General features: G+C 39.6%; 3 protein-coding genes across 5 annotated transcripts in view; 2 read left to right on the forward strand and 1 right to left on the reverse strand.

The window, feature by feature from the left end:
- Positions 1–27,102, forward strand: part of rsh (radish) — a 90,456-nt gene that overhangs the window by 9,869 nt on the left and 53,485 nt on the right. The gene's annotated exons all lie outside the window — the stretch shown is intronic.
- Positions 5,472–6,396, reverse strand: CG15719 (uncharacterized protein). 2 transcript variants are annotated; one of them, NM_001272570.1, is made up of 4 exons: positions 6,367–6,396; positions 6,085–6,300; positions 5,947–6,025; positions 5,472–5,893 (listed from the first exon to the last, which is right to left on the reverse strand). In NM_001272570.1, exons 2-4 carry the CDS (start codon positions 6,259–6,261, stop codon positions 5,667–5,669), a joined length of 483 nt encoding a protein of 160 aa, NP_001259499.1. In that variant the 5' UTR covers positions 6,262–6,300; positions 6,367–6,396; the 3' UTR covers positions 5,472–5,666. The 2 variants fall into 2 exon arrangements, with proteins under 2 accessions (NP_001259499.1, NP_572846.2); NM_132618.4 differs by lacking the exon at positions 6,367–6,396.
- On the forward strand, positions 23,715–24,466 carry CG2209 (uncharacterized protein). Its single transcript, NM_132619.2, has one exon. It carries the CDS (start codon positions 23,775–23,777, stop codon positions 24,234–24,236), a length of 462 nt encoding a protein of 153 aa, NP_572847.2. The 5' UTR covers positions 23,715–23,774; the 3' UTR covers positions 24,237–24,466.

Consider the following 27,102-nt stretch of genomic DNA (forward strand, 5'->3'; position numbering starts at 1 on the left):
TTATGGAGAAAATCCCTTTTGAAAATATCAGATTTTTGGCAACATTTTGATTTTTGATTTTTTTTTTGAAAAAATAATCCGTTTTTTCGCAATAGCTAAAAAAATAATTGTCCAAACGTGGAATGTCATACCTCGTTGAATTCGTAAGAAAATTGCCTTTCAACGTGTGTACAAGCCTACAAATTTTAGGAAATTTGAATTTTTCGCAAATTTTGATGGGGGTACCCCTTATCGAAAATGCGAAAATTTGTTAAAAAATTATTTTTTGAAAAGCATATAAAGAATGATAGGGATAGTTAGGTATGCTTATTAGCAACACAAAACAGTCTTTATTTTAGCTGTGGCACCTTTTTTGGCCAAGTTATGGCGAAAATCCCTTTTGAAAATATCAGAGTTTTGCCAACATTTTTTATTTTGTTTTTTTTTCGATAGCGATGAAAATAATTATTCAAGCGAGGATTATCGTACATCGTTTAATTCGTAACAAAATTTGGTAAGACCAAATTTAAATCTTCCTTAAAATTAACGATCGCATTTGAAAATCAATGCCAAATAAATGACAATAAATAAATGGAAATGCTTAAATTATTTGCGCCGCCATTAACTTCCATACATTTTAAATGCCATCGATAACAAGTAGCTGTTTGCGACTGTTTATTCACGTAGATTGGCAATGTGTCAAGTGATTCGCAGATTACTTAATGTTCCACTCGAAGGACCTTTTTCGTGACTGTGTGGGTCACAGGAAATGTGTGCGAGCGTTTCTGTGTGTGCGTGACGCCTAAAGCGATTATTTGATTTGACGAAAGCGTTGCATTCTTTGCAACGGAATGCGAATGCCTTTTTAGCCCCATTTTTAATTTTTTGCTCAACTTAATTATGAAAGTTTCAGTTTGTTTTAAATTGTTGCCACCGCTTTGTTCGACTTTGAACAATGTTTTTTCTTGCGGTCAGCCGGCTGGAAATACAAAAAAAAAAAAAAAAGAAAAACTCTGTTTTGTTCGCTAATTAAAAAGGTCAACAAACACAAATGACGGTCTGAAAAATAGGGGAAAGTGCGAGGTGAGCGGCAAATTAAGCTCACACAAATTGCGTCACTTTAACGGGCCCACAGTGGTTACCTGGATGGGCTTCGGGTGGTTCAGGTGATTCAGGTGGCTCTTTAGTGATTGATCGAGGGCAACCCACCACCACTGGCCCACCCCACTGGAGCCCCGCTGATTCAATTCGCCTCAACTCATGTTGAAAATCCCGTCAACGCAAAAACAGTACCAACACCACACCCCAGGCAGGACTCCTTCAGAGAAAAAAAAAAAAGACACCGAGCGAAAAACAGGAAGTGGAACTCAAAGAGTGTTCCAAAATGCGAGGTTGTCAGCAAAGTACCACCCTAGAAATCCGTCCCATTCACCTGACCCCGGTTGTTAACATGTTTCTCTCCGGGCCACTGAAGGTGGTTCAACACACGGAAAGAAACAGCGACAGTGTTAACGTTTGTGAAACTCTCAGGACTTCGATAAACCTAAAATATCAGAAAACAAAATGTATACCCATGAGATACATTAATGGTAAACTCTTGAATATGATAGGTTATCACTACGTTTGAATGTAGTTGCATTTCTTACTAGAAATGAGTGATTTTATCAAAAGATAAAATCAGGATTTTTTAGTCATGCAGATAAATGAATGGTTATGTTAGATGTAATAGATCAATGAACTAGATACGATTTTATTTTTCCTCTCTGCATCCACCCAATGCCCTCGGATGTTTCGCCTGTGGGTTGTCATACGAAAGGCAAATTTTAATGCCAACATTGACAGGTAAGCGGCATATGTGTGTGTGTGTGTGTGTGTTGGTGTGGCAGGCAACCGAGCGTATAAGCCAGGCGAGGAACAGGCGATAAAAAAGGACGAAGGGCGAGGTGGGGCAAAGGATCTCCCACGCATGACACTGTATCCAGGCACTCAGACATCGCACAGCTTTAGAGCCAATTGTGCCAGCTGCCAGTGTGTTTGTGTGTGTGCGTGTGTGGGAGACTGTGTTGGTGACGTCCTGTTCATTCTGCCAGCCACTGTATGTGTATTTGTCATTATTGGCAGCTTAGGCAGCACACACGCACACCAAATAACACACAGAGCCAGAGCAAAAAACAAATCGAAAAAATATTAACAACTTATTCCTTTTGATTTTTTATTGGGCCATGGGCTGTTGCCACGCTTATTCAGCTAGAATGCGTATGTGTGCGTGTCTGGGTGTCCTTGTGTGTGTGTGTGTGTATCAGCTTATCTGTGTGGCATTTAAAGGCTCTCAATTTCACTGTTATTTTCTCCTTTTTTGCGGACTGGCTGGAAACGGTCACTGGACCAGCACACGTTATCCGGTCAGCTCCATTAGAAGCTGACTGGAATCTTCTTTATTTTTTTTATTTTTATTTTTTTGGGAATTAGGGAGCAGAAGTATATTTGTCACTCAAGGGCACAAATGTGTAATGCAATTGAAGAAAATAGGACAGAGTGCCATAGTAACCGTTAGTACACACCCACGACAAGTTAAATTGCTATTTTATGTCAGTTGGATAAGTTATTCGATGATTTATTATCAGAATCACAGAGCCAATTATGAAGATTACTAAAAAAGTATGCAATCAAGTAATTAAAGTTGATTCAATTGCAGCTAGTAGTCTTGTGATGCATGCTTGTTAGCTATTGCTTTGTTTTTTGTCATCCTATATCCTGAGACCTTCCTTGCGTTGGCAGTCCTTGCTATATCTGGATCGTCCTGCCCCTATCATGCATACATATGCGCTCATTTCACGCCTCGTGTTAATGGCTTTATACAGGCACTTATTATGCGGGGTGCCAAATAACAAGGGGGTTTCGAATGAAAAACCCGAGAGGGAAAATGGAGCCACAGCAAACACGGGCAGGCATGAAAATTAATGATATTTTAATGTAAAAACAATACCAGCCACTTAAGCCGCATTCGTATCAATGGCACTGCAAGTGTGAGTGTGTGAGTGCGTGAGTATGTGTACATGGAATGGTGTGGGTTTGAGAATTTCAATTTCCAGGGAAAACTCGTGAGCTGAAGCCCTAAGCCTAAAAAGCTGATGAGCAACCCCCGAAAAATTGGCAGAACCACCAGAACACACACACACACGCCCACGCAATTTCCCCCTTTTTTGACTGCCTGGATTTGCGTTTTTATTTTCCCGCTGGATACCACGGCGTATACGCAATTCTACTTTCGTACGCTCGAGCATATTAAATTCAACGTAGTTTCGACCCACAAAATACAATGGTGAACTACCGACGAACGGAACGTTCAAAAATCAAATTATTACTGGGCAGTTCTTTTTTTTTTTTCTTTTTTTGCTTTATTTTTGTACATACCATTTTTGCATTCCCTTGTATCAAGTAAATATGGAATATGGCCGTGACAGAGGGAAAAAAAGGTGGCTGAAATATACATTTCAAGGATGTAATTGTTTGCTCTGGGACTTCCCCTTTCCCAGTTTCCCCCGACATTTTTGACGCAGCTTTGTTTGCCAGCCCGAGTCCTTTGTTGGATGAAATTGAAGTTGAAGCTTTGTGCAGTTTTATCTGAGTATGGCCTACGGGAAAACCTTTCTACACAGGCACGGGTAAAATATAGAAAAAAAAAAAATGCAAAATTAATAAATATATATACGAGGCAAAAAGCAGAACAGATATAGTGCTGCAAAAGGTCTGCCAATTAGGAATGGAAATGCAAAAAACAAGGTGGCCCTCTCAAAGAATGCAGCTGGTTGCGAATCGATAATATATGCATATATATATATATATATATATATATATTTTCCAGCAACATTATCATCATTATTTTTCCTTTCGCCTGTCGTACCTTTTGAACCTGAGCGAATCACTGTTATTTGACGAAGGCTCTGCTCGTCTGCCAGTTGGCAACCCAATCATCGGAATTCCTTTTTAATAAAGTCCCAACTCCGGTGGCGTCTGTCGCCCGGAGGCCGCTTTGAGGTGGAAACTTTTGCCAAATCAGGACATGAGTTGGCTGCCAAGCAAACTTCGCCCAAGAGCATAAGTGTAATTAAATTTACGCATACCCAGCCATCTCCCTGTACTCATCTTGAGCACCTGCCCTCGAGTATCATACACCGGAAGAATAGGCTTAAAATAAAATGTATAAGTATTTTACATATGTGCAGGATATTCTTTTTTATATTTCACTAGCCTTTCGCTAGCCTTTTTTTTTCAAGAAGTAGATGTAGATTCTGTTCGTACCTAGATTGTTTCTAGGTGTTCCTTTTTCGCCGAAATTCCCCAGTCTGGCACCTCATTTTCATTTTATGTTTTTTGCTTTTTTTTTTTTTTTGAAGAGGCCTCAAAGAGCGCTTTGATTTTCTCACGCCGATAAAATCAAAGGCTCGAAAGACAGACAGCAAGATTTACGGATTAAGGGTGCGATTTCGGATCGATACCGAGACGTGGGTCTGGCAGTTGTCCTGCACCAGAGATTTTCCGCTAATTCACTTTAGCGCGACTAACCAAATTAATTGCCGACAGTTTTCGACGAGCTTGGCTGACGATGCCAATACGTGATTTCGATATTTGCCTCATATTTATTTCGCCACAGGCCACGGCACGGTGGAAAAGGCAGTGGCAAGAATATATGCGCATAAATTACGGACTCGGGTATTCCGGACTTCGAAGTTTCCGGCTGCTTGACTGCCCAACGATTCAATTAAATGGCCCCGAAAGCTAATCGCCCATTGCGATTGACTTCGTTTAGGTTGATGTGATGAGTTGAGATGAGATGTCTCGACCCTCGAACGAACCCCGGAGTCACTTTTGCTGTCTGCACGGGACAGGTAAAACTAGTCCGGCATTGAGCCATTTGGCATCCGGAATCGTGAGTCTGCTGCTGTTTAGATGAAATCCCCTTTGAAGTGGGCAACTAGTCTGTTTCAATTTGCTCCGAATTTATGGCAAACTTTTACGCACACTGCCATTGACAGGCTTTCCACACACCATTCCATCCATGCACACACAGAAAGTTTTTGGCCAAAAGCCGGGAAAATGGAAAATGAAGTACACAAACCGAATGCCGGAAAGCCATACGCATTGAAAATGCTTTGCGGCCGTGTCAAAAACATTCGCCGAGTGCAATCGAATGGATCCAAAGGTAATTGTAATTAATTTGCTAGAGCAACTGAAACTGAAAACTGAACTAAAATGGCAACAAAGACGTAATCCGAATGCCACATTGATGTGTGCAGGAAATTCCGATTGTTGAATTTCCAATAAAGCCTATTTGGCTTTTTATTCGGTTAAAACTAAATTGAAACTAATTTGGTGTGTAAGCCGTGTGTGTAAGCTACTCGTAAAACTACAAACAGAAAAACATTTCAGATTCGAGCACTTTCGAATCCAATTATTTGTTAATTAATGAAATAAACACATGTAGAGGAATTGAAATTGGAATGGGCTTTATTGATACATCCATTATTCAAGCTCATTGTCTAAATGTATCAAGTCGATTGTCGTTTGATAGTTAAGATATCCCAAATTTATAAAACGAAAATGATTTGACCTGTTTTCGTGCTTCGAATTTGTCACAGTAACAGGGGGAGGTAAAAAATAAAAAAAACCACTTCCAAATCGAAATCCTAATAGGCATCACGCTGGCGAAGTCGCCGATTTCGCTCCTTTTTGTCCAAGTACGTGATCAGTGAGGATTTGTTGGGCACCGTGACCAGGACGGGAAGCAGCTGAGAACATCGTTGCATCATGGTACGAAGCCTTTTCACCGTATCGTAGTCGATGATGACAATGCCGATATTGGATCTCCTGTAAACCGTGAGAAAGAACTGCTCCACATCCTCTTGTGGCGTCTCTGTGGAATGAATATTGTATCAGTCAGTGGTTGAATTCCACTTCAAAACACACCGCTCTCAACCATCATATAGTTGCGAAATCTATCCTTCTGATAGCCAACGCCACACAGTAAAAAGCCCAAGGTCACCTCCTAATTAGTATAGATAAGAATGAGTGATGCAATTTAAAACCATTTAATGGCTAACCTACAGGACAAGCTATGATCGCAACTCGCAGGACATTCGGATCGTCCACAAATTGAACCATTTGCCATTCGGTATCGCTCGCATCGCTATCACTGGCCGATTTTCCACCAGCTTCGGCTAACATTTTCGCTTCCTGCTTTTCCGTAATATTCTTCTTTCCGTCCTTGCGATTGGGTGCCATTTTGATATACGCTTTTTGAGTCTCTGCTCCCCCTGTCCGCTGTTTAAAAAAAAAAAAAAATAAAAATTTTAAATACGACAGAATATGAAGGGGTTATAAGATTACACAATTGTTCCCAACAAATGTGGTTGACTTATAAAAAAAAAAATCATTCGATTTTACTTTAAAGCATACTAGGGTAGCTTAATTTATTGAAACCTTTCCACCCCCACATATTATTTTTGGCTCGAAGTAGAGAGCTCTCCCCTCATTGGATTTCCTAATTGAATCCAAGGAGTTGAAAGCCAAACTGATGAGCTTTTGAGTGGCTGCTTTCCGCGCGGGGAAGCGGTTTTATTTTTACAACTTTTTAATGAGTTTTCAATAAAGTAAATTCGGGCAGCTTTACGACTTAAGCCAGCGGACTCAATCTCAATCGCAGCGACTTTGCCACACATTGTTCGACCTCATTTCGGGTGACAAAATTAGTTTTTTATTTGCGTTTTATTTTAATTATTCAGTTTGGGCGCCTGACTTTGGCTTTGGCTTGCCGTTCTTCTCTGCGGCCGAACGCAGACCGAAATGAAAATTCAATTATGACATGAGTTTACATATTTTTGGCCAGTCTCTCTCTGTGTGTGTGTGTGTTCCATGGGCTTTGAGGACATTCATAAATGTGTCTTTAAAAGACTTGCTGAAGTGGGAAATATCTTTAGACTTAATTTCGTCTTATAATTACTCAATAGCTTGCCAAACTGTAAGCCCCTGTAATGCACTTAGCTCATTTAATTAGTCAGTTTTAATGTGATTGGCATACAAAACTGTTAACAATGCTGTCGTATAGTGAATGAAGTTTTGCCTGAAAATGCCATAAGCCATCCTCAAGCGCACACTTGCCGCCATCGACTTAAACGTAAATGCGATGTACAGTACACGCAATATATGTATGTATGCAAATCCCTGGCACATCCGACAATAGGCGAATTATAGCGTTTGGAGTGAATAATGCGTTAACAACCAGGCAAAGCAAGGCCACACCAGACTAGGCCACATCAAATCCAACTGAATACTGACTATGTGTATACATATCCATCTGTATTCGATCCGGCATTGGAATGCCAAAGATATGTGCAGTTGGTTTGGCCGGGCAAAACGCAAAAATGCCACATTCCCTGCATGTTTTCCGTTTTCCGGCTGCCTGTCTGTTCGCATGCCAAGCAATCGCAGCCAGAAATCAAAACTTCATTGAATTCAGTTGAATCGTCAGTGCAAACAGGAAGCAAAATGAATTTTGCAATATGAGTCCGGCTTTTCTTTTCCAAAATAACTCATTACTTTGCTTATCATGTTATTGGATATTTGTGCAAAAAAACCGTATTAATCTCACAGTTGCTTTGTGCATAAAAAGTAGTAAATGTCAGTGGTTTCATTCACTCAAAGCTTGAAAAGATTGTGGTGATACTAGATGATTTTCTTGTGCAATTTGGGGGCTTACAAATATTTTTCAATGCTATCACTTTCCATAGGAGTTGCCACAAATGGCAGTGCAATTTTCAGTGCAGGCCGTGTACTTAATTATTTACTGAACATTTCCATTGCACTGTTTCTTTGCCGAGAATTGCATTGTTTTCGAATCCACGCCTGATTGGAACGAGAAATTCTCATTAAGGACATGTCTGTGGTGACCGCTTTCTCCGCGCTTTCCCTCTCTCTTTATCTATTTTTTTTTTTTTGCTCTCTGTCTGTACATTTGTATCTGTATCTGCATCTGCGTGTGTGTGTGGCAAGTCCTTGGCCGTGCGGTCTGTTTGCCATTGGAAAAGTTAAGCCTGCTTGGCAGACACAAGCACCCACACAAACAGCGTTGCACAGATGCTGCACATTCGCATTCACGTTCACATTATGTTGCGAGTGTCGAGTGTCCTTGCCGCACGGCTCATCCCCTCCCACAAAGGCAGTGCAACTTTAATAACAGCACAAATTGCGTAAGCCGCCAAAAACCATTAATAACTTTTCGTGTTCGTGCACCTGCAAATGGCTGACAAAGGTGAATGCCAGCTGAAAGTTTTCATTTTCCCACGGTCCACAGTGCGTATGTGTGATATGGCAGCATCTGTTGCCTTTTGCTTTTGCCTTCCCGCGTGCGCTGCCTTTTAATTATTGATTCGCATTGCCATTGAAGTGATTAATATTTTGCGAGCAGCCAAAACGTGGCCGCAGGACATTCGGACCGGACATTCTGTTTGAACTTCGACCGAATGTCTCTGGACTTCGGGCTCCACCACTCGATTCCACTCAAATTCGCACCGGACCACTGGACAAGTGGACCAGTGGAGCAGTGGCCAGAGGCTTCCCAAAGCGATTGCCACTGATTGTTTTATTTCGCTCCATAATTGCATTTTCTTGTCACGGCTGTACATGTACATATGCGGCTGTGTGTGTGTGTGAGGCAATACTAGCGCATATCGGCGCAAATTTGCTCAGAGAGTTGGACCCACATTTACAGTTCCTCCAATTGAGTTGTTAAGCGTCTGTCCGTGGGGAAAACAGGTTAAATAATTAAAAAACATGTTCGTTGCGTCCGAGGGCAGTAAAAAAGATTGCTCTGAAACGATACAAACGTCAGTTGTGGCAATTTAAAAACTGTAACATGCCAAGGTAATTGTTCATCTATTATATATAAGCATTATGTAACTATTGTGGGATGAGCCACAAAATATGTTCCTATTTATCGTATTTTCCCTACTTCAAATTGATGTAAAGAGATAAACAAAGGTGCTTTATTTAGAAGTGGTTTGATTGAGTAGCTATCTGAAAATTTTGCGCGAGCTAGATACTTTATTCCATATTCAGTTGTGTGACGAAAGAGGTTAATTATTTCCAAATTAAATAGTGCCCAACTGTTTCCAATTCCCGCTAATCCATCCATCATGTGGTGGAGCTAGAGAAAATAGAAGATTTTGCCGAATTGCGTAGTATGCAACAATTTGCTCAACTCAAATGACACTGGGAAATTGGCAAAACTTTGGCAAATTTAATGTATACACAGGAAGAAAGTAGTGAGCAAACTAAACTAATAATTGTAAACCAGACAACAAATTGATTGTTTTTAAAGCTTACGGCAATGACGATTTTCAACTTTTTGACCAATCACATTTAGTGAAATAATTGTGCAAATAAAGCGACAAGCTTTGGCCATTTGTGAGCTGGATATTATTTTTTCTATGTACTATTCAGGCTTTAGCCTTAGGCATATGTGTGCATGTGTATATTGGATATCGGTATGCTCATTTTGGGGCGAGGAAAAGGCATCAATCTTCCTCCATCATTGTCAGTGGCCGATGACGATGACGAAACAAGAGCGCCAACAAATACAGCATCCCCCATCCAAAATGCCAGACCCATTCCACAGATTTTCCAGCCACCCATCGCCCGCTGTTTCCCTTTCACATTTCTCATTTCCGCAGCAAGCAGCACAAAGTACATGAAATATCATCGTCCGCCTGTCATTTCATAATTTTGAAAGCCCACGACCACGAATATTGCCAGTTGGTATATTATATTCGCACATATTCAGCGAACAGTCGATGTATCATTATATTTGCAATTCGCTCTTCCTGTTTTGTTTGTCAGTAAAGCTGCCGCGCGTAATAAATTAATTATTCATTTGCCATCAACAGCAACATCAATATTATTTAATATATCCTTTTTATTTTCCGCCACGCAAAGGTGGAAAAACATTCATCAAAATTGATGGGCAAACGAAATGGGGAAAAGGTTCGAATAAGCGTAATATAAAGTACAAAGTTATGATGAGGAAATTAAGCCAATGCTCACGATTAAAGGAGGGAGAAAAAAATAAAATGCAACAGATTAAATACAAACAAGATTTGCCAGGAAATCCCTGCAAAAATATATATAAACTATGAAGTTGTACAGACTTCTTCTATAAGTCGAACTGAAAGCACAAGCCCAATTTAAATTCCGGCTTAGAAGAAAAGCTTCAGTTTGAATATTTCAAATGCTGTTTGACCAACTAAAACGGTTTTGTTTTGATGGATCGGACCTGGACTCATCATTCTAATGCAATAATTCACTCATCTGTGTGCTGGATGCATAAACAAATTGAAAAACTTTGGCCCAACTTTCACTTTGCACTTCCCGTGTTTTCCCTACCGCATTTCCCCGCGCCTCTTTCTTGGCGGAAAAGCGCCCAAAGCAACCGCAGGCAGAGCTGTCCCTGTCGCTGTCTCTTTTCCGTTTTCCTTTTTTCAAACTCCCCCCCCCGCACATTTTCCTCAGTTAAACACACACATGGGGTAACGGAGGGGGGTTTGGGAAAAGGACCACCAGGCCCTTCCGAAAACAACTTATATTTGAACAGTTTTACGGCAAAAGTTTTTCGCAGCCAGCTCGAAAGTGTGTTTGGACAGGAGAAACCGCAAAAAAAAAGGAGATGACGGAAAAATCCAAAGTCCACAAAATATGAGACGAGGGTCTAATCCAAGTAGTTGAGCGTTTCATTGGGCTTCCACATTGTTTTCAATTTTATTTTTATGACGAATTGGATGCGAGTTGGCTAAATCTGATGCTCAACTTAAACCATACAACATTTCCAGATGCAGATGGACCAAAAATATGTAAAAAAAAAAAAACAAATCGCAAAAGCGACGCGGCAAACAAATTCCAAATGAAAGTTTTCAAGAAAGTCTTTGTTTACCTGAACAATGGAAGCCAAAGTAAATTCTGGTGCAAGCATACAGGCATCTCAAATTTTAGACAGTTTATTAAGTTTGCCGGAAGTTTATCCATCTCGCTTCCTCATTATATTCCCTCGCTTGCATCCTCTCTCGCTCTCTGTCCTTCTTAATTTAGGCTAGCATTTGTCGCCCAAACTTTTTGGGATTCCTCAACTTCGTTCGCTTAGAAGTTTGCGAATCACTTTCGCTCCGTTTGCTCAAGTTTGAGAGATGATTATTCAGAGCTCACAATAAGTCAGGTTAAATAGGTTAAGGAGACAATATATTATTTAAATATTTGCTTGCGAGCTCTCCTTTAGTTGTTCCATTTTGCAGAGGCTAAAAAGGAATTCAAAATCAAACAGAGTTTGGTAATTGCTCGAAATCCTTACACAAACATCGTAGTAGATATTCTGGTTTTTCTGTAAAATGAAAAGATATAAATGCAATATCAATATGCAAGCAAGCGATTATTACAATTTTGTTAAGAGATGACTAACCAATGTTTAGTTTCGTTTACTGCTAAATAACATGAAGCCTAAAGTAATTGCACTCAAAACTTTCCTAGTAATAAACAAAAATAACCAACAATTTCTTTCGTTCAAAAAGTAACTTACCATTCTCCTAGACCTGTTGGTATATATTCGAGATATGAAATAGAAAATTCGCAGCTGAGGCATATTGTCAAACGCGTTACCGTTTTGCGAGGTCCTGAAAATGAAAACAAATTAGCCCGGGCATTAAAATGCAACTCACACATAGCCGGTTGGCTAATTGAATTGTTTGCTCCACGCCACGCCAACTCACCTTTTTTTTGTTTTTTTTTTTGTACGCCCCGTGGCCAGACTTTTGGCACTCACTGTGCGCCCGGCACTCACCTGACAGGGCAACATTTTAACGTTTTCGTGTGTAATTTGAAATTTTGTTTACGCCTGAGCTTAGGCCACACGCTGTACAAACAGCCGGGGGAAAGTGGATGCTTTTTGCTACTGCTACTTTGAAAGGCACCCAGAAATATAGCCCCAATCCAAATCTGCGCTGCGCACGCAACGCAGTCCAACTCCCAGTTCCCCATACATAAATATATACATATACATATATACACATAAATATTTCTATCAAATTTCAATTTGTTCAAAATTTTCCAACCCCGCCTGGCCCATTGGATTTATTTTGCATTTTTTTTTTTCTGGCTGCCATGGGAAGACATAATTAAGCCGGGTTTCAAAAGAACTTCTACCGAAAGCCCACAAAATCCCCGGCCAAGGGGCTGTCGTAATTAGAAATCTACAAAACAAAGCCCGGCCTCTTGCCGCCACCCCACATTAAAATCCACAAAAAACAAAATAAAAAAAATCCAAAAAATGTTTAAGTAAAAACAAATACCAAATACAAAGCTGAAGATTTGCGGCGTTTTTAATTGCTGTGTGCTGCTCGAAATAAAAATGAAATAAAAAAAAGAAAACAGGGAAAACGAAGGGAATATTTTTATACATAATTAATTACCCCAGCCGGATGATGGTTACGGTTACGGGTGGTTGCCAAAGTAATGGCCTAGTTCATTGGCTCCCCACTCGCCCCTTGAATGCTGCTGGCAAGCTTCATCGACTGCCGGTCTATATACATTTATACCTTTATATATATATATATATATACGTATACTAATTAGGCGGCTGGCCGTTGGGTGTATGTAAAATTATGCGGCGCATTTAAGCCGCATTAAGTGCGGATTTTGTTTACATTCCCACTCGACTAAGAGGAAGATCCAAGTGCGTAATTCGTTTGCCAAGTTGTCCACGTCGTGGTTCAGTTTCACTTTCACTTCCACTCCGGATGACATTCGTATATGTATTTGCCGGAAACCGAATCGTAACCCCCATGGACAACAATTGAAAGCGGAAAACGGAAGTGGCTCGGGCCCACAATTTAATCCATGACAACGCAACGATATGCTTCTGCAAAGTCAGTCTAATGATGGCCACGGCCGGGGGAAACCTATTGCCATGGCCCACACTGTAACGGACAGCACATGTCCGCCACACTGCGAAAAAAAATAGTTGCAGCTCTCAGCTAAAGATTAAAACTGTGGACAAAACTTAAATAAGGAAACCCACAACTAGAACTACATATATCAAGTAGTACTTAATCTATAAAATTTTTCGAAAAATTGAAAACTCATTTTGAAAGTTGTCTTTTTTGTATTATAACAAATAAGTCATGACTGCATCATCTTCAATGAATTCAATATGACTTTAATTAGCTAAATGTTATTATGGAGAGCATAAAATTCCAACCCAAGCTTTAAATAAGTTCAACTATATTTCACAACTTGAATTAAATGCTTGATGAGCATAACGCAGTTTTTTTTTTTTTCTTTAGATAGCTCACAGCACTGTTCATCTGGAGCAGATGCTAATTGCTTCGTTAGCGGATTTCAGCTCACACCTGCCCGACCATCTCCACATCATTCAAAGCATCCTTGGTATCCTTAGCGTGGTTGACGTTCTAGCATTTTTAGCATCCTGTGGATCTGCGGAATCTCTGGCCGAGCTCGGGTTGCGGATTCAGTCAGGCATTCACTTATTTATGAGCCGGGCTACTTCTTTATTGATTGCCCGCCGCCGGGATGTTTGTGTGCGTATGCGTGTGTGTGTGTGTGTGTGCGTTTAGAGTGTGTGCCTCGTATTTTTGAGTTGTGTTTTTGAGTTAGCGAGTCCTTGACAATGACATGTTCATGGCTTTTAAGGCGGAAAATGTGGGAAAATGGGTGTGGAATCGCCGCTTCTTTCCGTTCCGTCTAACCGCATTTCTTTTGTGGCACACCGCCTGACAGGCTCTAACTTTATTACATCGTCCTTGTCTGCGTCGAGTGGTTTTGCCATCTGTTCGGGACCAGACCCATTTTCCCACCCACTTTGCCACCCATTTAGCAGGCCATGTTTCTGCTACTGTTCGGTTCGCTTTCTGCCAAGCAACAGGCAAAATGTGTGCGGCACTGCGGCAAAATGTTCAATTTATGTATAGTAACGAAATGAAAGACCGCAAAAAATTCTGTCTTGGTGAGGGGAAGGGGGAGGTGGGGTTGTGCTTAGGGAAATAGGGGGTGGAAAATGGTACTGAAGACGGGGCAGGGGTGGGGAATGTTGGCAAACATCGTTGGCAACTTGACGCCTGTTGGACATAGTTTCATGGCAGCGAATTCTCCGACCCCGACGCAAATTAACATTAAAGAGCACGCGAATGTGAAAATAAAATTTGATAGCAGGCTCAAAATTTGTGCGCGAAAATCTCAAATAAAGTTGGATTTAGAAAGGAAGCCTGGGTAAACAAGCAACAGGAGGGTGGGTCCTTGGAAGGCAAAGAAGTACAAAAAATCGGAGGCAAAAAATGTCGAGCGAATGGCCGAGTTAATAAGCTGGAAAATGTGCCCCAAAGACCGACATTACCATTAATGGCGTCAAGTTGAAAGAAAGGTCAAACGCGAGGAAATGGGATTGGATTGAATTGAATTGAATTGAATGGAATTGGATGGCTGGGCCGGAAAAGCCCCTCCGGAAAAGCGGCGGAAAATCAAATGTGGCTCCAGACGAGGCCTTAATTGAGACTAATTGACGATGGTATGGGCATAAATTGTAAACATCCTCCAAATTAATTAAACTGACAGTTGCAGGCACTCGAATTAATATGAAAATTCTATTCCCATTCATTCGCCTTTTCGTTGTGAGCACGTTGCACTTGAAGGCGATACAAATCTATTATATTTGACTATCTAGCTGGGAACACTTCAACAAAATGAGGGTACAAATTGATGTCAAATAAATTCACAAACAGTAAATAAGGAAACTTTGGAAAAGTTGCATAGTCTTGCGGGGTTTCAAATATTTGAAATATTTGTTTCAAAGCATCATAGTATTGCCAAGATATTTTATATAAAGAATAATATAAATATTGATAATATCAGATAACTTCTGCATCGCTCCTTTGGCAGATTTTCTTTTCACAGTGTGTTAAATTTCACAGCCATCCGTTTTATGGGGCAACTATAAAACGACGGGATTGTTCCGCCAGAGTACGGACACATAAACGCGGTCCGGTATTCATTAATTGCTGTCCGGGCACGTGAGTGTTTGAGTGCGATCATAAAATTTGATGATTCGCCGCTGGAGTCAGGGCAAAAGCTTTTGGATGCCATATATATGTTCGTACGATCCTTCGTTATTAAACGCTGCACAGTGAAACACAAACACAGGCAGCGGCACAAACACAAACACAAACAACAAGCAGCAGCGCACACATACAGAGACAAAGACAAAGCGGAAACGGAAACAATGCGGCGGAACAGAAAAATAAAAATGGAGAAATACAAGTGCTAAGCGCGTCGGACACAGCCGGTGGCGAAATTGGCAATGGCATTAACCCATCGTTGCCGACAACGCCACCAGCTGCAATAATAAAAACGATTTGAGCACATTTTTACGAGCAACGAACTGGAAACGCCCTCACCGTTGTCCTAGAAACTCCTAGAAAACTCCGGTTGGCCATTCAATCATGTCGAGAAACCCACTATTCAAAATCCATTTCATTTTTCCTAATTTAGTGGCGGTAAAGTTCTAAAAATAATCATTTTAAATAGCATGGTCATGAAGTTGATGGATTCTCAATTATTATCAATACATTTAATTATTGTGGTAAATGAATGCCTAATAATCTGAATGTCTTGCGATTTATTTCGTATGAAACATTCATAATTTGCCTTTCCATTATTTAACCTAGATTCATATAAATTTCTATTTTCATCAAGTAATACAATTAGTTTCAAGCGATTTACCTAAATAGTTTTCATCACTCGCCAGCCGCAATAATCTCGAATAATTGTGAGAAATTTGTAAAATTTCCTTGAATTTGTTAGGAAATGCTTTCAGTTAGGAAAATGACTATGGAATGTTGCTGTTCTTCCTGTTTCTGGGTGTTTATGTGTGTATGGGTGCATGTGAAAATAAGGGCAGCCACAGCGACAGCAATAATAATAATATTTAATATTTGCCAACATGGGGATTTTCATATCGTTTAAGCATTTCCTTCCTGTTTTGCTTGATTCCTTTATTTTGCAGCTTCCTGTTGTTTTTCCACATCTTTCGACCAGCTTTTCCTAGGCACTGGCAGCTGTTGTTCTTGTTGTTTCCGCCTCTTGCCGGAAACTCATCCTCTGCCATGGCAACCATTTAAAATCGTCCATCGCCGGACGAGAATATTGTGGGTCAGGAGCGGATTGCCGTGGACAGGAAAACCCACTTTTATTGGCCAGCGGAATCGACGCACATCGAAGCTAATTGGCTCGGTCTGGGAAACATTCACCAGCAGTACCGGATTTAAGCGACTTATTAAACGCACTGGCCACTTAACACCTGTTCATTAAGGTTATGCAACATTAAGGCAAATCGATTACGCAATTAAAGTTCACGCCTGATCTGCCACAAAACCCATAATCCCATGATTTACGGAGGCCAACCAAAATATATATGTTTCCGCTTTTTTTTCGACAATTAAATATTGTGTGAACTTTCAGAAAATGATTAAAACTGTTGCATTCGATTAAGGAGAAAAAACAAACGCTGTTCACAAGCGCTGTACAAAACGCTTTTAATCTTTAAACCAAAGAAAAAAAAAAAGAATTTTTGCACACTGTTATTTAAAATTCCATACTTTTTATACGTAGAATATTGAAAGATATAATTATTAGAATATATTCATACTGTCAATTTTATTTTTGTAGTTTAAAAAATGATATAGGCTATAGGGATCGTTAGTATTCAGTTTTGAAAGTTAAATGTAGTTTTGTTGCAAGTGAAATTTGTTTTCATGCTCTTAAAATTCACCTTCAGCTTAGTGTTTTATGAACTGAAATACGGCTTGAGTTTCTAGCGCTTTCGTGCTGTTTTTCATTGGCACAAAGAATCGACGGAAAATATCGTGAAAGGCCCTTGACTTTTTTGTTTCCGGATTTTCCACTAGTAAAGTGAACCCTTTGCAGGAATGAAGGCTCGCACAGAAATTCGCCTGACTGAATAGTGATGGCGATTTTCTCCTGAAGTGGCATCCAAGGGTCCCGTTCGGCCCATCGACGTTACGCCGTTATCCATTTTCCGGCCAGGGGCAAGTGAAATGGAAAAGCGGTAGAGATAGAATATGGGCTAGGGGATGGGGAGATTTGTCAGTTGACAGCTGTCAAACAATGCTCTTCGCAGTGCGAAACGCATGTGAATGCATTTTAATGGCCCGGCACAATGGGAGACTTTTAGTTTTCCCCCTTCTCAGCTGGCACACAGATGCAGATAAGCCCGGAAAAGCGTAGGAAATGTGGAAAAGGGTTGCGGAAAGGGCATGACTTGACGGTCGTAAAGACGGGAAAATGGCTGGCCCCAACGTGGCGACATTAAAAGCCGTTGTCGTAGATGTTTATTTGTCGTAAAGCAGAAGCAAGCTCAAATTGCATGCATTTACACAGACACACAGCGCACGCACACCATGATATTTGAAAATCCCCCAACACACATAAGCACACACACACACGCAAAAAGGACATAGAGTTGGCAATGGAGCGAATTCAGCGAAAGTGCCAACAAAGTTGTATGGAAATGCGAATTTGGAAATGCCATTGTCTGTGGCATAAAATACAAGTTTTGGCAGAAGGCGTTGCACATTCTATTATCAATGAGTGGCCTTTGGAAACTTTGTTGCAAAATGCTATGCAATTACAATATATTTATTCCATAAAAGACCCATAATTGCTCTTAGAAACATTGTTATAAAAATATAATTTACTAATATTTTCAAAACGAAAGAATTTACAATTCAAAATTAAGCTTTGTTTTTGTTTGAAAGGAAAACACTCTTTTACGCTCAAGAAAGCAGCAGCTGAATGGTAAACAACCCTAAATTTCAAAGTGAGAAAAGCCTTTAATTTATTGAAGTACTCGAATTAATTTCTACTCATGCTAAAATTGTATCATTTCCTCACTAAGCTGTAGCTATAATAATTTCAAACAGAATTTGGTACAATTATTTGGTTAATGAATTTATCTTGAAGCTCGAAAGTATCTTAAGGCCAAAGTAAATTGTTTGGCTTAGGAATTTATCTCGAAAGTATCTTAACGCTGAAGTGAATTCTTGTCGATGGCTGTGACCACCACTTTCCATGAATATTTATCATGAAATTATAAGGGATACTTTGTGCCTGTGGTTTTGTTATAATTCCGGCATAGTTAGCTTCATAGTCCCGGCAACCCCCCAAATGCCCGTTCATCCCAGAACGACATTAGCAATCCCTCAACCTCATCCGCATCCCCATACCCATCCTCAATCTCAATCTCATCTTCAACCGAATAATGATGAAGGTTACGAAGGAGCAGATTTATTTGCATTTAGCCTGATGGACAAGCCTGCTCGTCCCATTACAATTAGCCATAGATTTTAATTATCATAATGATAATTGCCTTATGGCGAGTGTTGTCGCAGTTGGTTTAGTTTTTGCGCCTATTTAATATTTGATCGTCCTGCGCGAGTCCCGGCTTTGATGTTGCCCGCTCCTAATTGGATTGCATCCTTATTAATTAGGCGGTGTCGAGATAGCAGGATGGCTGGATAACAGGATGCCAGGATGACGATCTGACAGCACTTCCCTACAGTCTTGAGCTTGGAGCTCTCTTGCTCTCTATGCAAATCGAGTCGGAATAACAAAATAACAAAATAACGAAATAACGAAATAACGAAATAACTTGGGGCCACAGCGACGAGGATGTAATTAAAATATGTTGCCAAAGACAAACAACAACAGACCAAAAGCTCACAACAAAAACGCGGCCAACACACAAAAACAAACAAATGGGCTAAAAAGCTGAGAAATTGAAACTGAAACACGCACAACAAATTGATAAATATGCAAATTTAATAGACTCGCAATCAATTTGCATAAATCTTGGCGGCTAAAAATAAATAAATAAAATTGCAAATGCAAAGTAAATTAAAGGGGGTAAAAAGGCACCGCAAAAATGAGGAAGTCGACTATCAGAGTTGCTTACACCTTGTATTGCAAACAATTTTATCTGGGAAAAAAGATATGTGGAAATCATAAAACAATACCGTCGATTGGTGGAGTGAAAACCAGTCCAGTTTGAACAAGTGTGTAGTTAATAAATTATTTATAACATCGGCATAACATTACTACAACATTAACAACATATAAAAACAAAGTTTTAAACTCACATTTCAAAATAGATAAAAAACAATAGTTATCTTTGCCCTTTTGGATACACTTAGGTTAAATATACACCCAGCTCTCCGGCGAAAATATGCTAAATGGAGTTTCAGACAAAATGCAAATAAAACAAAGCATAAAGAAAACAAAAACTACAGCGGAGAGGAGAATAAAATAAATAAAATAAGGGCAGCAGCGAAAACAGCTTGAACATAACGCCGTAACTGGCAATTGACTGCTAACAGTTCTGCATATAAATTGAGCAGATTGAGATGCAAGGATACAGCAACAGATACAGCAACAGCTACAGATACAGATACACCGAATCATACGCAGCTACAAATGGGGAATGGGGGTTTGGGGCAAAAGTGACAGCCCCGAAAACGAGATCAAGATTTGTTTCGTTTCCATTTCCGTGACCATTTGCAACCATTCTCCCCGGTGTGTTTATCCACCTGCCACTTTCCCCGCTTTTCATTCGCCGCCCATTTTTGCTTTCACCGATTACCCCGCATTTCCCCCAATTTTCCTTCCGTTTCTGTGCGTGCTTATTTGCCTGTGCATTATTTGTACACACGATTGCCTTTCGCATATTAAAGACGAATTCATAATAAATACAAAGGCATATCCCTCACAATAATCGAAGTGCCTGTTGAGACTTCCTTCTCATAGATACGAAATTCGCTTTGTTAACCAAAAAAAAAAAAAAAGAACTCTTCTTGCAGTAAATCTTTATCTTATCTGTATTTTTGGCAACACCGAATGTAGCTTATCAATTTTTTAAGTGCTTGTACGGTTAAATTTTGTATTGTTAAAAACTTGGTCTATTGAAAAAATCCAATCTTCTCAACTTACTGGTGCTGCCTTAAATGTCAATCAAAAATGATTAATGATGCGAACATTTTCAATCAAGAGTAAAATTAGAAAGTAATTATATATTTTTATTAATTATATAACCAATCTAATTAGGTATGTTCTTATTTCATTCAAAATCTCTTTTCTTTTCGGCTAAGTTAAGTTTTTCTAGACACAATTGTAACACATCGGGGAATATATATAAATCTTAAAGGTCGATTCTCGGCGGACTTGTTGCCAGCTAATTTCGAGACGCCCATCCGTTCAATTACGAAAGTTTTGCCAGTCAAGTTAATAACATTTATCGCCTTCTATAAAACATATCGTGTTCGTTGGGTGTGTGTAAGGATTTCGGATCCGAAGCTGTGGAAAAGTTGCCGCAACAAGTTTAACCTTTTTTTCCGGTTCGACAAGGTTACTTCCTTGGCCTTGCTTGTCGCTTCCGGTTTCCCAACCTGACACCACCGTTGAAAATCATAAAAATAGAATTGGGGATAGTTGGCTATGTTAATTAGCAGTACAGAACAATCTTTATTTTAGCTGTGCCACCTTTTTTTGGCGAAGTTATGGGTAAAACTCTTTTGAAAATATCATTTTTTTGGCAATATTTTGATTTTTGATTTTTTTTTTGGAAAAAATAATCCGTTTTTTCGCAATAGCTAAAAAAATAATTGTCCAAACGTAGAATGTCATACCTCGTTGAATTCGTATTAAAATTTCCTTTCAACGTGTGTTCAAGCCTAAAAATTTTAGGAAATTTGAATTTTTCGCAAATTTTGATGGGGGTACCCCTTATCGAAAATGCGAAAATTTGTTAAAAATTATTTTTCGAAAAGCATATAAATAGTGATACGGATAGTTAGGTATGTTTATTGGCAGTACAAAACAGTCTTTATTTTACCTGTGCCACCTTTTTTGGCCAAGTTATGGCGAAAATCCCTTTTGAAAATATCAGATTTTTGGAAACATTTTTTATTTTGATTTTTTTGTTGAAAAAATAATTCGTTTTTTCGCAATAGCTAAAAAAATAATTGTCCAAACGTGGAATATCATACCTCGTTGAATTCGTAAGAAAATTTCCTTTCAACGTGTGTTCAAGCCTAAAAATTTTAGGAAATTGGAATTTTTCGCAAATTTTGATGGGGGTACCCCTTATCGAAAATGCGAAAATTTGTTAAAAAATTATTTTTTGAAAAGCATATAAATAGTGATAGGAATAGTTAGGTATGTTTATTAGCAACACGAAACAGTCTTTATTTTAGCTGTGACACCTTTTTTGGCCAAGTTATGGAGAAAATCCCTTTTGAAAATATCAGATTTTTGGCAACATTTTGATTTTTGATTTTTTTTGAAAAAATAATCCGTTTTTTCGCAATAGCTAAAAAAATAATTGTCCAAACGTGGAATGTCATACCTCGTTGAATTCGTAAGAAAATTTCCTTTCAACGTGTGTTCAAGCCTAAAAATTTTAGGAAATTGGAATTTTTCGCAAATTTTGATGGGGGTACCCCTTATCGAAAATGCGAAAATTTGTTAAAAAATTATTTTTTGAAAAGCATATAAATAGTGATAGGAATAGTTAGGTATGTTTATTAGCAACACGAAACAGTCTTTATTTTAGCTGTGACACCTTTTTTGGCCAAGTTATGGAGAAAATCCCTTTTGAAAATATCAGATTTTTGCCAACATTTATTTCTTGTTCCTTTCTTGTAAAACAAAAAAAAAACGAGTTACTACGAGTAACGAGTACTTTCTCTAATAGTTCACCTATTCTTTTAAGTACTCTGGACACTGAGCACTTGAGTGAATCAGAGAGGGGGCCAGGTGTCAGGACCTTTGCAGGAGCTGTAGACACAGTCGTCCTGGGACCAAATTCCTGGAATCCTGCTATCCCCGATAACCGCGGCAATTTCTCGCAACGCATTGCTCAAATTGCATTACATTTTAAGAATGGCTTTTACCTGATTTCCTTTACCCGCCTTGCCCACTTGACATTTGATAATTCATAAATGGCATTAGTTTAATTTCCCAACAAATTTCCGCTTCGAATTTCCACAAGCGGTTTAATTTGTGGCGATTGGATTGCATAAGATGTAAGCAATAAAGATTTCGTTTGAACAAATGCATGATTTTCGATAAGAAGGCTAGTTATTCGTTTAAAGGGGTTTCCTCTAAAAATGTTTAATTTATGAGTTCTGCGGGCTATAACCTTAATCAATGTGGCACCAAAGCATCCAATTACAGGCCATAAATTTTACAAGACATTCGCTAGTCAGTCCTTAAAGAGCCACGGCCCATAAATAAGGAGCACAATCCGCGCCCATCGCTGAAATTTATTTCCCATTTGGAAAACCTTTGGCCCACCGTTGAGTTAACAACTCAACTTGAGTTGAAAAATGTTTGAAATATTTCGGCATCTAACGGCGTTTTAAAGAGCCCAAACGAATATGCAAATGGTTGTGAGTGTGGGTGGGTGGGTGGAAAAAGAGCACCTCAAGCAGGTGAAAGAAAGTAAAAAAAAAAAGATGGAAACAGAGGGAAAAAAATCGCATGCCTATGCATCGTTCCATTCTGTTTTATGGTTCATAAACTTTCGCTCTTCGGTGAGTGCTTTTTGCCCTTTTTTTTTATGGGGGCACATTGAATAAAAAACTGATTTGTTTTGCCGCCCCTACTTCAACGTTTGATGTTGCCGGCTGTTTTGGTTGATTTCAGCCATTTGTTGCCACCAAAATGTGGCTCAGTTTTTCGGGGGCTAACATATGGCACTCACTTCGGCATAATCAACATCATCATCATCATCATTCTGCTGACGAGTTGTTAATGATGAACATATTGACGACACGGAGCGCTTTGGGCCAACAAAGTTGTTAACATAAAATGGCTCGCTGCACACATGTACACCCACAATTTGCACAGATTTCCCCAGTACTTACAGTCCTCTCTGTGTGTGTATGTGTGCTCAACAACTTTCACTTTTATAGTCCTCATATGTCATTGCAGTCGTTTTTTACCTGCGAATATTTGAAGGTCAGAAAAATAGGAACAAATCCGAGCAGAAGCATGTTTTAATCTAGGCTTAATTATATGTACAATTTTGGTATTTAGTCTTTTTGTGTAATATTTTTTCTGAATTTTATACATTTTATCCGAATTATATGGCAATTTCTTTCCATGCACCAATTTACCGCCGAAAACTTGCAGTCAAAAACAGCAAAATAAAATGTGAAAATTTTATTAGATTTTGCATTTGAAGAAGGTAAACGGAGGAAAAAAAAAAACAAACACCGACAGATTGAGGGGTTGTTTTTGCTAGGGGTGTGAGACTCAGTCCCAAAAAAACTTTGCACTGGGGCTGAGTAAAGTTTTCATGTTTTTCCCTGGGTTTCTACAGTTTTCAAGACCTTGATGCCCGCTGCGGGCGATGGATGATTCTGATTTTGATTTAGCCCCATGTTGCTGTGGGTTACTTTTTGGCATACGCCAACCGGTCGTATGGGCAATGTAAACAACAGTTTCTACCGCCACTCAACCGTATTCCGGATTTCCTACGATGAAAAGCAAGCTTTGCCCCAGCCGTTTTCCTTCGACTGTCGGCCCAACTCTGGATATCTATAGATATATTCATCATCTATATACCCAGCATTCAAATCAGACATTGTATTTCGATTAAAAAAACAAAAAAAATGCCAGTTTTGAAACTTAATGCTTATTTCACCAAATTCTTCCCATCCTCGATGGTGCGTTCCAAGGAGTTGGTGCGAAGAAGGTATTCGATGAAGGTCGCGCAGGTGCGAAGATCTTACAACATAAAGTTCAATGAAGATCCAGAATTCGAATGCGATGCCACAGTCACGAATATGCCCCAATCCTTGAAGACTATGATTAAGAGGAAACTGCTCTCAAAGCGTGTGATCGGTAGCTTTCGACTAAGATTCCATAGCAATTCGTTTAAGAAAAGGCTCGAGATCACAGCCACAATAACCAACCCAACAGTTCCGTCGGACACAGATCTCGCTCCGGAGGATGAGCAGCTGTACGAGCTGTACATATGCAGTAGCCAGGGTCAATTGCTGGGCAAGATTCCCTTCCTGGAGAGCGACTACCGGCGTGCAGCTCGCGAGGCCATCGATTTCCTGGCCTTCTAGGCATTATCAAATTTTCAATTTTCGACATGCAGAGGAGGAATATATTTTATTCTGGCAACGACGACATGACAGCCCTTATTTGCGATAGGCCACTATGCTGAACGGACTTTGATTATCGATTACCTGTTACGACTCCATTTTCATATCTGCATATCCGCTTTGTGGGGAATGGCCTGTAAAAAGCTGTAAAATTATATTTGGACCTCAATAAATTTACAGTTAACTTACTGAAAAATATGAAGTCCTACAATGTAATCATATTTATAAATATCTTAAGTATTCATCAAGAGAATGAATTACTTTCATTGCCTTTCGTTGTTTGGCCAATTTATTGATTGAATCCTTCTCAGATATATTTTCAACATAAATGAGCTAAGCTCTTCAGTAAAATAAGAAAAGAAAATACAAAATCAAGTTTATTGACAATAAATTAGCAATCAGGGCAATTCAAACTTTCCCTTCTTCAATCAATGTTGTTTTAACAGTTGCTTGATTGGAAGTTTTTTAATTTAATTAAGATATATATTTTAAATTGGTACTTATATCGTACTCATAACATAAAAGCATTGAAGACTTAGTTTAAAGATGGAGCTTTAAACTGAATACCAAAGCACGCTGCATTGTTGAAATATTTAAATATGACCATCATTCTTTAAGAATATTAATGGCGCATTTTTTTTCGCTTACCCCCCACCGAATAAAACAAGAAGCTGTTGAAAATCAACAAATTCAAAATGTAAAGTCATAAGATGAACCACTTTAACAATCCCTCGTAAGCGATAATTGCAATTGGACGGGATCAGCGGTTGCTGGGCTGGGTATAAAAAAGGTACACCGTAGGATGCCAATAATTCCGACCATATATCCACTTACCACGCACAGCCACACGCAGACACACCCACACACACGCACAATCAAACACAAACACATATGCAAATGTGCGTGTACCCTAACATACATGTATAAGACGACAAGACCCCAAAGAACATGCTATCAATTTTATTTTTATTTATTTTACCGCCCTCCAAAGCGCCCATTTTCCCTCGCATTTGTTTGCTCTTGGCTCAGGCTGAGCATATTTTGTAGCTCGTAAAAGTTTTTGATATAAAATGTAAACAAAAGCGAAATGGGACACGGAAAACACACAGCCTCCAAACACTGGGGCAAAAATGTAGTATATATTCGGAGATAGCTAATTATGAAAATAATTATTGCTAAATTGCATTGCTAAATTCTAATTGAATATAATTAGCTATACCAACATGAATATCAACGTTTAATTCGGTTTTAAATTTAATTTGGCCCGTTTCGCTCAGTGTGTGCAACTCAAAATTATGGCGCGTTTTGTAACCAGAAAAAGGCCAAAACGAGTTTCATCTTTCGCCTGCTTGTTTTTGTTGCGGCTTTTGCTTTTTCGCCGCCCCCTTTTCCGTTCCCCTTTTTCGCCATTTTGAACGGCCCTTGTGGATGGGTATCTGAGTGTGCGAGTGTGAGTGTGAACTGTGTATGTGTGTGTATGTGAGAGAGTGTGCCCAACGAGCCCTTTCAATGCTCGATGCTCACGCACTTGCACATATTAATTAAAAAGTTCAGGGTCAGGCCAAGAGACAGACATCAGCTGGCCGAACAAGGGCTAAAAAGCAACAAGAAAGAAGAAAAGAGCTGGTCAAAAGGGGAGTGAAGGCTTGGGTCAAAATGGCAGGGGCACAAGAGGGGGGCGTAACCCCTGACTTGGTTATTTTTAGTCAGTCCCGGCAATGTTGGTCGAAAATTTCTGTGTTGCTTCAGCATAATTTGTTTACACTGCTGTTTTGGTTCTTGGCCACCACATTTTGATACCCTGTAATTTTCAGCCGCAATGAGTTGATCTTGTTGCTATATTTTGAAGGGTATGAATGTCGCTTTTCATCTCATGAAAAACTTTATCCACTAACTTTTTAAGATATCTTAATAAATAGTTACCTTTTGTGCATAGAAGTTGACATAAAATTGTTCATAATAATTCCTGTTTAAAAGGCAACATAACTGTCGCAACAAGCAAGTAACTTTCAAAATGGCCTAGTTGCACTAGTTGACTTGCCATTTTTCAGGAACATGCCCCTGCAGGACTTTCCCCAAAACGTACCAAACAACCAACGAAAGTTGAAAACAAAAGCTGGCGACACACACACACACACACACAAGGGACAGTCGGTTGGAAATGGGAGGAGGGAGGTAGAGGTCCTTGTGGGTCACGGAAGCTGTGCGTAACTATAATTAATTTCATTTTAGACTGGTTAGCAAATAAACGAGCAAACGATGCGGTTCGTTCGTTCGTTCGCTGGCTGCTTGTTTAGCTCCTCTTACCTTCTCACTCTCGATGGAATGTACAATCATCCACCAAACCAGACCACCCAAAACCACCCATTTAACCACCCAAAAAAATCACTTACACTCCAACCACCATCGGCTCGTTTTTGGCCGGTTGAGACACTATTTTTGGCATCGTCCTTGTTGCCATGTTGTTGGCTTTGCACTTTGCCAGCACTTGACTGCCCAACTTTTGGTTCGTGGACCACCTGGAAAGCCACCCAGAAAGCCACCCAAAACACAGACAAAAAAAAAACAAAAACAAAACACAACGCCCAAGCCACCCAAAAGAACCACCCACTTATAGTATAACTGTTGCTTATGTTGCAGGATTTCATTTCGAGTCGGCTGTTGAGCGTTGAAGTCCTTTGAAGGACCTAAAAAGCTCAACCCTTATCAAAAATTCAACGGCATGATTTCATAACCCCGAAATTATTGATTCATCTTGAATGCCGGAATCATGCCTGCGTTTTCGTAGGCCGCACAAAAAAAGTTTATCCCACGGCCTAATCGCCTG

This window comes from Drosophila melanogaster, chromosome X (assembly GCF_000001215.4).
Source record: "Drosophila melanogaster chromosome X".
NCBI lineage: Eukaryota > Metazoa > Arthropoda > Insecta > Diptera > Drosophilidae > Drosophila > Drosophila melanogaster.

Excerpts from the sequence above, each read along its gene's own strand:
- CG15719 (NM_001272570.1), bottom strand. The coding sequence starts at position 6,261 with ATGGCACCCAATCGCAAGGACGGAAAGAAGAATATTACGGAAAAGCAG. Across the intron at positions 6,026-6,084 it reads TTGCGATCATAGCTTGTCCT|GAGGTGACCTTGGGCTTTTT; the intron begins GTAGGTTAGCCA and ends TATACTAATTAG. Across the intron at positions 5,894-5,946 it reads CTATATGATGGTTGAGAGCG|AGACGCCACAAGAGGATGTG; the intron begins GTGTGTTTTGAA and ends TTCATTCCACAG.
- CG2209 (NM_132619.2), top strand. The coding sequence starts at position 23,775 with ATGCCAGTTTTGAAACTTAATGCTTATTTCACCAAATTCTTCCCATCC.